Source organism: Pseudorca crassidens, chromosome 4, assembly GCF_039906515.1.
Source record: "Pseudorca crassidens isolate mPseCra1 chromosome 4, mPseCra1.hap1, whole genome shotgun sequence".
NCBI lineage: Eukaryota > Metazoa > Chordata > Mammalia > Artiodactyla > Delphinidae > Pseudorca > Pseudorca crassidens.
The window spans coordinates 114,482,146-114,495,560 of record NC_090299.1 but is presented as its reverse complement, the minus strand read 5'-3'; the positions used below and the strand labels follow the sequence as shown (position 1 = coordinate 114,495,560).

At 37.7% G+C, this 13,415-nt stretch overlaps 1 protein-coding gene across 28 annotated transcripts in view; it reads left to right on the top strand.

Moving 5' to 3' along the window:
* Window positions 1-11,338, top strand: part of SEC31A (SEC31 homolog A, COPII coat complex component) — a 72,862-nt gene extending 61,524 nt beyond the window's left edge. For 18 of the 28 annotated variants that reach the window (XM_067736419.1, XM_067736415.1, XM_067736413.1 and 15 more), the window contains 6 exons: window positions 397-435; window positions 1,936-1,994; window positions 3,495-3,758; window positions 6,702-6,821; window positions 9,236-9,307; window positions 10,753-11,338. In XM_067736419.1, the coding sequence (XP_067592520.1) occupies window positions 397-435; window positions 1,936-1,994; window positions 3,495-3,758; window positions 6,702-6,821; window positions 9,236-9,307; window positions 10,753-10,932 (734 nt within the window). In that variant the 3' untranslated portion in view covers window positions 10,933-11,338. The remainder of the gene's footprint in view (window positions 1-396; window positions 436-1,935; window positions 1,995-3,494; window positions 3,759-6,701; window positions 6,822-9,235; window positions 9,308-10,752) is intronic. The other 10 variants (XM_067736434.1, XM_067736431.1, XM_067736430.1 and 7 more) reach the window with 1 other exon arrangement.
* The last annotated feature ends 2,077 nt before the right edge of the window (window positions 11,339-13,415 follow it).

Sequence of the window (13,415 nt, the reverse complement as noted above, 5' to 3'; positions counted from 1 at the left end):
CTTAATTAGATAGAAACCATTTCACATGACTTGATTAAAAAGTAAGTTTTATTCCCTTATAAAATTAGTTCTTTCTTGGGGTTGATGGAGGGAGGAGAAACAATTATAAAATGAGTAGAGTTTACAGTTTGCAGGGCAGAAATAGAGACACAGATGTAGAGAACGAACGTATGGACACCAAGTGGGGGAAAGTGGTGGGGTAGGGGGTGGTGGTGGTGGGATGAATTGGGAGATTGGGGTTGACATATATACACTAATATGTATAAAATGGATAGCTAATAAGAAACTGCTATATAAAAAATAAAATAAAATTCAGAAATTCAAAAAAAAGTGAGTAGAGTTTAGAATGTCTTTGATGATAGTACTGTTTAAGTCACTTTTACATTTTGTCTACAGAAAATCAGTCTATGCAAGACCAGGCATCTATGTTGGAAGGTGAATTAGTTACAAAATATATCTTTGGAAATCTTTGAATCACTGACTCTAATTAATGAGTGGATATTCACAATTATGCATGTGAACTTTAAAGCCGATAATATTCCTAAATCTGATCAAATCTTAGAACTGATTGAATTAACATAGTGACACAAATGATCTTGAATCATAAAAGTTGTCTGTTATACAGACTGAAAGACAAGGCTATACCAAGATTGTCTTAGATATAAGAAAGATTAGAAGGTGATGGGAGAGATTTGAATGATTAGTCTGTGTTTAATGAGAACTTTTAAGAATTTGTTAAGCAAATAGCATCATGTGGTTTAATATTTTGTGATTAGTTCTTGAGTGCTTTGAGGCTCATTTGGTGCTCTGTCTCCTAGTCACGTTGTAGAAAATTAATTCTACTTTTAAAATCAAGGCAAATGAGTGCATGCTGGTTAGGAGAAGATCTTGTTTTTAAAAAATTTCTATGACATTATGTTCTTTGGTTTGCTAAGCAATTTTGTTGTGATTTAATATCGTGGATATCAATAAAACAAGCAAAAGTATAATACTGAAAGAATGTTTAATTTATTGAAAGAAGAAGAAGGTTTTGCTTTTACATATACACATACACAAAACCTAATAAGATGTAAAATGATTATATTTTGATTTAGTAATTATCCTATCTCTGGCATGTTTTATTCCTTTTTTCTTTAAAGATACAGGCATTTAATAAAGATGTTTAAAAGAAATTTTTTTTAAGATATAGGCATTAAGTACCTTAATGAGTTCTGCTACCTATGTTCATTTCTCACTTTGAGATGACAGGTTTTGGGAGATTTGGGGGGGGAGGAAATTTCCTAAAGGTGACAGTAGTTTAATTTTATATTTACTGCCAGCTGGAAATTTTTTGTGTGTGTGTGGTATTAAAAAAAAAAAAATCTTACCACAGATATTTGATGCCTTTTTCTACTTTATAGGTTGTTCTTAATGCAAAAGTGATAAAACATACTGGTGTTGCGTAGTTGGGCTCTGTTTGTTTTTTTAACAGTGTTTCTACCATGTGGATGATTTGGGTATGCTGAATTGCTCTCTGGGAAAATAGGAGATTGCTACTTTTTTTCTTTTTTTGTGTGTGCAATATATCAGAAGCCTTTTTTTTTTTTAGCAGACTCAGGTGATTTATTTTTTCTTTATTAGGAGAGAATTGTTTGAAGCTTATATACCAATATAGACATAAAAACTTCACTATCCTTAAATTTAGTACAACTCTTTCACTTTAAAAGGAAATAATGTCAGGATATGCTGCTTTCTAAGCCAAGGCCCTGTGATTATTAGAGGTAATGAGTTTGAGAGTCCAGGGCTACATAGTGATCCCAGCAGCTCAGCTGGTAAAACTTTTGTGACAGTTATCTCAGGGTGAAAGTAAAGTTTGAAGGTATTATATGATAGATACAGTTTAGTTTTCTTTTTTTCAGGATTCTAAAGGAAAATGCCTTCTATTATCTGTTATAGGTTCTCAGAATGGTTGGAATGATCCTCCAGCTTTGAACAGAGTACCCAAGAAGAAGAAGGTACTAGAAAAAGATGTCTATTCAGTTGCCTACAGGTGTCCTGTCAATCATGTAGCCATCTGAAGCACACCACACTTCACTGTTCCTTTAAAGGCAAAGCTGACTGACTGATATACTTAATATGTGTATTTCAACTTACATCTTCTAATCCATGAAGGGAAGGAAAGAAAGTACAAAATAGTATGGTGATATGAATTAAACCCTTTTTAAAAAACAAGATGTAAATTCCCAGCACATCTTTTTCAAAGAGTAGGAAACAAAATTTCATGCTTCTCAAGTGGTTTTTTTTTAGGAGTTACTTTGGTTTTGGGTTCTAACAGTAATCATGAATTTGTAATTATATTTTGGACTATTTTTGTCTATCACATATAATATGAAACGAAATAGCCTTGTAGTTGAGCATCATTTAGATGTTAGTAACTGTTGAGAGCTGTTAGAGCATAACTTAAGATTCTTCTTTTACCCCAAGACTTTTTTTTTTTTTTTTTTTTTTTTACTCCTAGTGATTTCTGTCCCCCAAGTATAGTAATGAGAGGCCAGAATATAAAATTGGGAGATACTAAATGAGCAAACCCCCCCCCAAAATGAGATCAATGATAATCAGAAATTTAATCTACTACTTTGAGTGTGATTGATCACTAAGTAGGTATCACTTAATGATCTAGGAAAAAGGTATTACATCTGATCACATTAAACAAACACATATTTGGCATATCTGATCCCAGTATGGCTAGATATAATTCTCCAGACTTTGACATCCTCTTTCAAAAACACCATGGTTTTGGCCCATTATGGGATAAGTGTGGAAGGTAAAGGGGAAACAAAGGTCCAGGTTTGAGCTCCCAGCCCTCTTAGCCAGATTAGCTTTACTTTTTATGTTTTTCTCTAAAATTCTGCATAAAATTTCATTTTAAAAAGTGTTCTCCTGTTATTTAAAAAAAATTTTTTTAACCATGGAATAGTCTAACTCCCTTATTTATTTTTTTAAATTTTTTTATTGAAGTATAGTTGATTTACAGTGTTGTTAATTACTGCTGTACAGCAAAGTGATTCAGTTATACATGTATGTGTATATACATTCTTTTTTAAATATGTTCTTTTCCATATGGTTTATCATAGGATATAGAATATAGTTCTCTGTGCTGTACAGTAGGACCTTGTTATTTAACCATTCTATATATAAAAGCTTACATTTGCTAACCCCACCCTCCCATTCCAACTCTCCCCCAACCCCCTTGGCAACCACCAGTCTGTTCTCTATATCCCTGATTCTGTTTCTGTTTCATAGATAGGTTCATCTGTGTCATATTTTAGATTCCACATATAAGTGATACCATATGGTATTTGTCTTTCTCTTTCTGACTTACTTCACTTAGTGTGATAATCTCTAGGTCCATCCATGTTGCTCCAAATGGCTAACTCCCTTATTTAAAGCTGAGGAAATGTTGTCATCATACCGTTTTTTTCCTTACTCTTGGTGCCTTCTATTTCTTTTAAAAGATGCCTGAGAACTTTACGCCTCCTGTTCCCATCACATCACCAATCATGAACCCCTTGGGTGACCACCAGTCACAGATGCTGCAGCAGCAACCTTCAGCTCCAGTACCACTATCAAGCCAAGCTTCATTCCCGCAGCCACACCTTCCAGGTGGCCAGCCCTTCCATGGCATACAGCAACCCCTCAGTCAACCAGGCATGCCTCCATCTTTTTCAAAGCCCAATATTGAAGGTGCCCCTGGAGCTCCTATTGGAAATACCATGCAGGTAACAGTAAATCTGTGGAAGTGGGAGATGGCTTTATTTCGGTATGTTTTCTTAATGTTTTAACTTTTATGGTTATACCTTTATTATTATCTCAATTTGATTTCAATTTAGGCAACTTAAAAATAATAACTTTTTTTTAAGATTGTTCATGTATGTATATTATTTTTCAATGACAAGGCCACATACAAACTTTCCAGAAGGAGCTTATGTATTTACTAGTATATGTTAACAGTAACTTGGCAATTACAGTATTTCATTTGATCTAATCAGTAGCCGCAATTTAAGATCAGTTGAATCCATATTTGCATCCAAGGTTGCTAAGCAGAAGCTGTTTCCAAAGGTTTTTTCCTTTAAAATATAAAATAAAAATGTAATGAGTTATATATTTTCTTGTGTATGTGTAAGAGCTAATAAGAGAGCCATATCTTTAGATGGAGATATAAATTTGTGGTTGCTTTTCACATACAAACAGCTAGTTGGCAAGGCTCTAGATGATGAAAAGTCTACCATATTTCCATATAACTGACTTAGACATACAAAGATAAACATTTTGATCTGTTCATGAAAAGTAAAGAGGTTGGGTCACAGTTCAACATAAGATGAAATAAATCCTGCCCAATTATAAAACTAGCTCTTCTTTCTGTTATTGTCTTTGACTCTCTAAAGTCAAATTTGTAAAGATTATATCTCTACCACAAGAGTATGTTTTGCTGTTAAGAGATTTCTGCCTAAGGAACTTCTAAACATTAACAGTTGCATTATAAAAACAAGTGTTTTGATGGAGGTGGGAGGACCTTCTTCTTTCCACAAGAATATATAAAATTATAAAGATGCACTGTTAATTTTTATAATTACAAGTCTGTGGTGTTTGTGAAGCCATTCACTTTTGTTTAGACCTGGGTGCTCATGCTATACTCATCTGACCAGAACCTCAGTTGCCATTGAAAGGGAGAGCTTCATGGATGTGTGTGTTCAGCCAGGCCATAATATCCACCTTCCTGTCCACTTAGATGTCTCTGAGGCACCTCACACTTAACATATCCAGAATCTAATTCATAGTCTTCCTTCCAAACCTAGTCGTCTTTTGGTGTGTTCTGTTTGAATTAATGGCACCATAATCCTTCCTATTTAATCCAGCCAAAAACCTGGGCATCATCTTTATATTCTTCTTCCTTTAACCTGTTTTTCAGAGCTATCCCTAAATCTTGCTATATTACTTAAAAATCTCTCTCAAATCTCTTCTCTACATTTCCAGTCTAGTCCATGCTACCTTCATCTCCAGTCTCAAGCAGTGCAGGAGCCTCTAGTTGGTCGGCCAGCATCTACTTTCACCCATCTCTTATCTGGTCTCATCTCCTCATTGCTTAAAACATTACAGCTTCCCATTGTTCGCAGGATAAAGACCAAAATATTTCACATTGTCTGGATTCTCTCAGCTCATACTCTTCCTTGCTGTCTCTCTCTGCTCCAGTTACCGTGACCTCCTTTCAGTCCCTTGTATCATGATCCTTCCTGTGTACACGTTCTTCTGTCTGGAATGCATTTCCTTCCCCATTTAACTGGTTAACTCCTACTTATCCTTCTGATATAACTTCCTTAAAGAGCCTTCCCCTCAGTTAAATCCCAATTATATTGTCTCTTGGTTCCAGTGATGTTAACTTAACCACAGTTGCTATTTTACATACATTTATGACATTTTAAAACTTTCTCTCTCTTCCATCACCCTGTAAACTCCCTGAGGGATGAGATCATTTCCGTATTGGCTCACCAATACTTAGCCAATACCTAATACATAATTGCTTAATGTTTTCTATGAATGAACTAATCAGTCAAAACTTTAAACACTTATACATTCCTTCTTTGTTTTCCCATCTGTACATTCAGTAAGATCATGGACTCTTCTATCCTAACCTTTGGTTTAATCTTGCAGTTTGATAATAGGCCAGTTAACACCCTCCAAGGGTAAACCAAAGAATAGAAGAATGTCAGGATAAACATGTCATGAGGAACCTAGGGGTAAGACAGGAATAAAGACACAGACCTACTAGAGCATGGACTTGAGGATATGGGGAGGGGGAAGGGTAAGCTGTGACAAAGCGAGAGAGAGGCATGGACATATATACACTACCAAACGTAAGGTAGATAGCTAGTGGGAAGCAGCCGCATAGCACAGAGAGATCAGCTGGGTGCTTTGTGACTGCCTGGAGGGGTGAGATAGGGAGGGTGGGAGGGAGGGAGACGCAAGAGGGAAGAGATATGGGAACATATGTATATGTATAACTGATTCATTTTGTTATAAAGCAGAAACTAACAACAACAAAAAAATGTTACCATAAAATGCTTTAAAAAAAAAAAAAAAGGGCTTCCCTGGTGGCGCAGTGGTTGAGAGTCCGCCTGCCGATGCAGGGGACACTGGTTCATGTCCCGGTCCGGGAAGATCCCACATGCCACGGAGCGGCTGGGCCCGTGAGCCATGGCCGCTGAGCCTGCGTGTCCGGAGCCTGTGCTCTGCAACGGGAGAGGCCACAACAGTGAGAGGCCCGCGTACAGCAAAAAAAAAAAAATGAGCCAACAAGCAAAGCAAGCAACCACTCCAACCAGCCAACTTTGTAATTGCCTTGTTCTTTTTATTTCCTACTGGCACAGGTCTCCTTCCTATCAGTTATATAAAATAGTGATCAACATATGTTCCATAATTAATCAAATACTTTATATCCAATCCTATTTTTGAAAATAGAAGCTGTAGAAGGAGTACCTGTATCTTCTACTGAATATCTGATTTTTATGTTTGCTTATCCCAAGTGATTTCACATGTTAATTTTTCATTTGATTTTGAATAGCCTATCTACAAGGTTGTTGGTTTCTCTTTATCACATATTCAGGGCTTTGTGTATAGGTAGCTTCTGGTCATTTCTAGTCATTTTATGGTATTATTTATTCCAGCATGTGCAGTCTTTGCCAACAGAAAAAATTACCAAGAAACCTATTCCAGATGAACACCTCATTCTAAAGACCACATTTGAGGATCTTATTCAGCGCTGCCTCTCTTCAGCCACAGATCCTGTATGTATTTTTTATTTTGCTTAATTAAAAGAATCCCTTATGGAGCGCTTCTATAATGATTGCTTAAAGTCTTACAAGATGTATTTTGAAAGTTTATGCAAAAATTGTAAAGCTAGCACTTATATATAGTTTGCTGTACATATAAAAACACATTCAACTGCTTTTTACATATAACTTTAATCCTTAAAACAACCTCATGGTAGGTAGGTTTGTCATATTTATTAACAGAGGAGGAAATTAAGGCAAAAAGCATTTACATAATAATTAAGGCAGAGCCAGCATTCGAACCTAGTCTGGCTCCAGAATTCATGCTTTCAACCACTATGCTGCCCTGAGTCTCATCGGCAAACCTTATGCGTAGCACAAAAATACAACAGAATGGTGAAACTCAGATTTGGGGGTTCTTTCTGAGCTTACATCAAAGCTTTTAAAAGTAGATAGACAGTCTTTAACTTTGCAAAGACCTTAAAAATAGTTAAGTGCTTTAGATATTGGAGTCATATTCATAGTCAAAGTAACTGATTTTACTCAGTTTATTAGAGGATGACTGTATTGGCAACAACAAAAATTCCACAAAGCCAGTTTTGTTTTAGGTGAAATGTCACTTTCTGCCAACAAACATTGAATATGTTTATTTAGTCACTGGCCAGTTGTCTGCTTGAAAAACAGCTTCTAGAATTTGTTGTTTCATCAAACATTGAGTAGTAATATGTACAGCCTTCTGCTAGTCTTTTGGAAAGCAATTCCCTGTACTGAAAGTGTCAGGAAAGCAGAGGCAGGGGAAAGTTAACATAAACCTTAGCTCCTGGCATTCTGGGAGTGATGGAAGGACGAAACTAGGAACAGAGAACAGGTGAAGCTGTTAAACAGGTAAGTGTACAGTGTCTCCTAGGCAGAGAGGTCCTCATCATACAAAATGGAGGAATCATAATAAAAATGTGGGAAAACTCCAGTCTTCCTTCAGGCATGAGTTAACGTAAACAGAGGTTGGGAGGACACCTCGTACATGGCCTAGCTTAATAAATTTTTGTTGAGCTTCACCTCCGCTGGGTCACCATATCACCTCCCTTCTGGTTATCCAGGACCCCTGGGCAGAAGAGAAAGACAAACTGTTCCTGTCACTAGTTGGGGAGGCAGGACTCCTGCTGGTAGCTAGGTGGGATTAACTTTGAACCCTCCACAGAAGTCCATTTTAATCAATACTTGAAATCATTTTTATAGTATGACTTTATTCTTATTTCTACTTCAGTTATGTCCAAACAGCACAAAGTAATTTTGCAGCACAACTTAGTTTGTAAGGTTATCCTCGATGGCTTCACCTCTTCTGCACTCCTCTTCAGACACACTGACATGCCCTCCTCAAACATACCAAGAATGTGTCAGCGTCCGAGACTTTGTACCTGTTGCTCCTTCTGCTTGGAATTCTTCCTCACAGAACTGCAGAGCTCTTGCTCACTTGTTCCTGGTGTCTGCTCAGATGTCCCATTAGCCATCAGGACTTTCTTACCACGTCATACTGCCAACACTGCTGACCCCCTTACCCTGTTAACTTTTCTTCATGGCACACATCACCATCTGACATACAATATATTGTTTATTTAGTATCTTTTTCCCACCCAATAGAATATGAGATCCATGAGACACAACACTGTCCCAGCATGGCATGTAGTAGTCCCTCAATAAATATTGAAAAGCAATGTCACTTTTAAGGCTGTTGCATAATGTAGATATTAAGTTAATCACAGTATAATTTTAAACCTTTACGTTTAGGATAATTTTCTCTCACTACACTTACAGTACTAGGATGAGGGTAGGAGGACTCCTTAATTTAAGAACTCATTTTAACACTTCCCTCTTAATAATCTTAAGTCACCAAAAGATAATTTTCTCCTTTTTTTGGTGTTTTAAAGGCCCAGAATAAGACAGGATTAAATGTACCAAATGTGACTGAGTGTATAAGTAGTACTTTTGAGATTCCACAGTTCACCTGTATGTTTGCCTTCTAGCTCCCATAATGTTCATTTTATTTAATTTACAGTAACTGTTAGACCTTCTTTTCTGTAGTACACTGACCCATTGCTGCCTCCAGATGGCCCCTTCTGTTGCTTGTGGATATAGTGTAGATGGACACTCACACACCTCAAGTGAGTTGCAGTCCCCGTGGAATCCAGCCAGTGCTCCATTTTGCATACTAGGAGGAAGGGTCTCAGTTTCTTGCCCTCCCTGCCTTAATAGATTACTGATCTCTGTTCTAATAATCTGTCCAAGTTCATCAGTCTTAGCTATCTCCATTTCTTTATAAAATGAAGCTCTCCAACATCATGACTGTAAGGTTTAGTGAAATGAGATAAGGCAAGTTCTTGGGATAAAAGTTATTGTTCATACATAACATACCTGTTTTTTCTCTCCTGCAGCAAACCAAGAGGAAGCTAGATGATGCCAGCAAACGTTTGGAGTTTCTATATGATAAACTTAGGGAACAGACAGTAAGTTTGTGGGGAAAAGAAGGATTTATGATAATCATTTATTCCTGGTTGCTAGTAAAATAAGTGTCTCATCAGCACTTGCATGTAATATAGTATGCGTGGGGACAAAATGATCATGACAGTTCATAGAATGGGCTTTTCTCTGTCTAAATCTTACATTTCAGTCACGGGGGATAAGGGGATAGGGCTGTGTGTGTGTGTGTGTGTGTGTGTGTGTGTGTTAAGAGGGAGAGAGAATTTTTAGCCTTTTTTTATAACAAAGGGCAGATATACAAACTGGCCTGTACTGGTCCTACGGTAACTGGCCTTCTATTCATTTTTATATGTCCCTTGAATTAAGAAATCAGAGAGTGGGCAGCTACTCTGTTTTCCAGAGACCAAATCTGTAATCTCTCTCATAGTGTAAGACTCTGAACCTTTTCTTTTAGAATAGCTATTACACAAAGGCAAAGCCAAAGGTAACCACAAATTGAGCAGATCAATGTGTATAACTATGAAGATGGTTGGCAGTAAGGAGTAAATGCCCTGTGTGTTCTGTTCTCTTGTCCCTCCCAACCTCTGCATTCCTTTCTAGAATTGTTTTGTTTTATTAATGAAAGCACTAGGAGAGAAAAAAAGAATTGAGACCTTTCACATTTATGCATTTTAGCATTTCTCTTCCCCATTCCCCATATCAATGCCATCAGCTAAAAATAACCATTTATCTCATGAGAGCCAAACCAGAGAAAGTTGATATAACAGTGGAAGTGGTGTGGCCCATGGACTGATCCAAAATAAAGTCTTCTCTGAAAAGTATGGACATGTATGCCAAGTAATGACATGGGGGGAAAAAAAACTAGAGGTCTTATGATTTTAAGAGATGACAGGATTATGAAAAGCAGTTAAGAACTGGCAAATTGCGTACATGGTGAGGACTGTTGCCCTCCTAATGGCAGTGGACCAGAAGTGCAAGGTTTCTATTGTCTACAAGGTTTTAGAGTAAATTGGGCCCCTACTTCGAGATGTCATGATTAAGAATCTTTAAACTCCTTCATGTACATAGGAAAAATTTTAAAAGGTGTGAGACAGTATCTAAAATAATTTAGTTATTTAAAGTAGTTAAGTTATCTAAAATAATAAGAATTAAAACTCTTAAGTGGAGAGAGACATTAACATTTCAACTTGGGGAAGGAAATCTGGCTTTTCTGTAAGGAAATACCTGGCTTGTCATACATGTATAATTCGTAAATAATTCCTTACATAAATCATTTTGTCATGGTTCCATTTTATAACTTAAGTGTTGTTTGGTCCGAGAAGCTTTCTGGAAATGCTCACCAGTTTATACATTTTTTTAATAATGTTTATTTCAAGCTCCTCTTAAATATCAGGGTTTAATGTTTATAGAGGGTCTCATGGAAAATTCTTCCTTAATTTAATTCTCTCTCTCAATTCCACCTTTATTTCAGCTTTCACCAACAATCATCAATGGTTTACACAACATCGCAAGGAGCATTGAGACTCGAAACTACTCAGAAGGATTGACCATCCATACCCACATAGTTAGCACCAGCAACTTCAGTGAGACCTCTGCTTTTATGCCAGTTCTCAAAGTTGTTCTCACCCAGGCCAATAAGCTGGGTGTCTAAAGGATGGCTTCACTCTCAGCCACTATTGCCATTTTTCCAAAGAAACATGTTTTAAAAAATGATAAGATGTGGACCAGTCCTCATTAGCATGTTTCCATAGCAGCCAGTCAAGAACATTTACATTGTTTCTGCAGATATACTCACCTTAGACCTGCTCAAAGCCCTGGTGCTTTCGTTTTAATCTTTTATTGCCTGTGATGATTTTCCTATTCTGCAAATAATGTATTTCCTGGATTACACATAGTATGCTTTCCTGAAGTATTCTGATAAAATATGGTTTTTGAAACCTCAGGTTTACTTTTTGGAAAAGGAGCCTTTGGTTATGTGTAAAGCAGAGCTGAAACTAAATTTCTTTCACGTCCTCCCTACTTCCTCCATGTCAATCAGATTAAAGTGTGTAATCCTATTTATGTGTACGTAGTCTTTTTTTTAAACAGCTACTCACAGTTTAGTTTAATCTCTGTTTTTTGTGGCTTTGGCTTCACTTTGGTCCTGAACAAATAACTAAATCTACAGGCTGCTACATAGATTTTAGCAAATATTAATGAAAAGTGGGCTCACTAGTTTTAAGTATCTATAGGAAAAGACTGAGCATTTTCATTCTGTAGGATGCATTGAACTTTTTTCTATTAATGTTTTCAGTATTCTGTTTGAGTTTTAAGATTGAATTGTCTCCATTTTATATTTAGAAATCTATTCATCCATTTTTTTAAAGTTACCTATTTCTCTGAGGTTTAAGTTCAGAAAGAAAGCTTTAACTTCTGTCAGCCTCCTGAATCGACATATTTTCAGACGGTATTTTCATCAAATGATTTTATTGTAATCTGTCTTAAGAACAGTGTGGTAAACAAAAGATAATGGTCCCCATAGAATCTTGAGGAGAATTAGATACTAATAATTTTCATTGTTTAAGCAACTTTACCTAAGTGAGTTGGAAAACTAGAAGATAAAAAGTATGACTGCTGTGAAGACAGGTGCTGTTTCAAGGACTAAGTGTAGTTCATCAGGCATTTTGCAGCCTAAGTGACATAGTTTACAAGATCCTCTTAATTTCCTTTGCTGGGATTCCCTGCTCACCAAATAAAACACCTCTTTTAAAAATAAAAATAGGGACTTCCCTGGTGGCACAGGGGTTAAGAATCTGCCTGCCGTTGCAGGGGACACAGGTTTGCGCCATGGTCCGCGAAGATCCCACATGCTGCGGAGCACCTAAGCCCGTGCACCACAACTACTGAGCCTGTGCTCTACAGCCCACGAGCTGCAGCTACTGAGCCCACGTGCCACAACTACTGAAGCCCGAGTGCCTAGAGCCCGTGCTCCACAACAAGAGAAGCCACCGCAGTGAGAAGCCCGGGCACTGCAACAAAGAGTAACCCCCACTGGACTCAACTAGAGAAAGCCCACGCACAGCAACGAAGACCCAATGCAGACAAAACAAAAAAAGACATTAAAAAATAGAAATAGTTTTATAACTAAAAAAGGAGGACCTTGATAACATGTATGAGCATTGGAGCCTCACAAGTGGGGTGATATATCAGCTCCCCGGGATTTTGGTGGTCTGAGTCAGTCCTAGGACACACTGAAGTGGCAACTTGACCTTCTGGACCTGACCCTCGACTGTGGTGTCAGCCCAGGACCCCATCTGAACAGCAGGCTGGCCTCTAGTAATTGTTTTGATGTATTGCCCTTATAGTTAGGATTTGTGTTATGGCTGTATGGTTACCTTGACATGACAATGGCAAAACTGGCAGCGTTTTACAAAAAAACATTCCAAAAGATGAGAAACAGGAATAGGTGGCAGTGGAGCCCTGACCAACCCCAAAGATTTTACACGTATAAGTATGAAAAAACGATTTGCCACTGACATCTGAGCAGCTGTTACAAGTGGATGGAGGTAAGAAGACTTGAACCCAAAATAGAGTTTAGTCTTGAAGTATGAAGATAACAGGAGATTATGGGAAGAGAGCAGTTTGTTTTCCTGAAGAAAAGCGAACAAGGAAAGGGGTGTGAGGGAAACTGGTAGGTGGGGCTGGGTGTTGGCTGGGAGACATATCAGATCTCTGGGACGTGCTTTCTTATACTTAACCTGCTCCTCTCCTGCACTCCGCGTATGACCTTTTGGGCTGGATGGGATGGATGTACCTTAGGCCCCGTCTGAGAATCTCTTATGTGTGTGGGATGCACAGCTGATGGAGATGGTGGTTCATTCTAATAGTGTGGCAGCAGGAGAAAGTTGGAAACAACTGCTGTACATCTGACGAGAGTCCAACAAGCCTGTATATTCCTTTGGATTCAGAAAATTCCCATGTATGCTGGAGGACAGAAAGATGCAGTAGGATTCCTGGCAACCAGATGTACTCTATTTAACACCTGCCTGAAAGATAAAGGGAGGGATGGTGATTGGTTAACACTTTTCTGATAACCACATGTCTCCTGAACCAGATTTGTGTTCACCTAAGAATGACTGCAAGGCCATCTGTTGA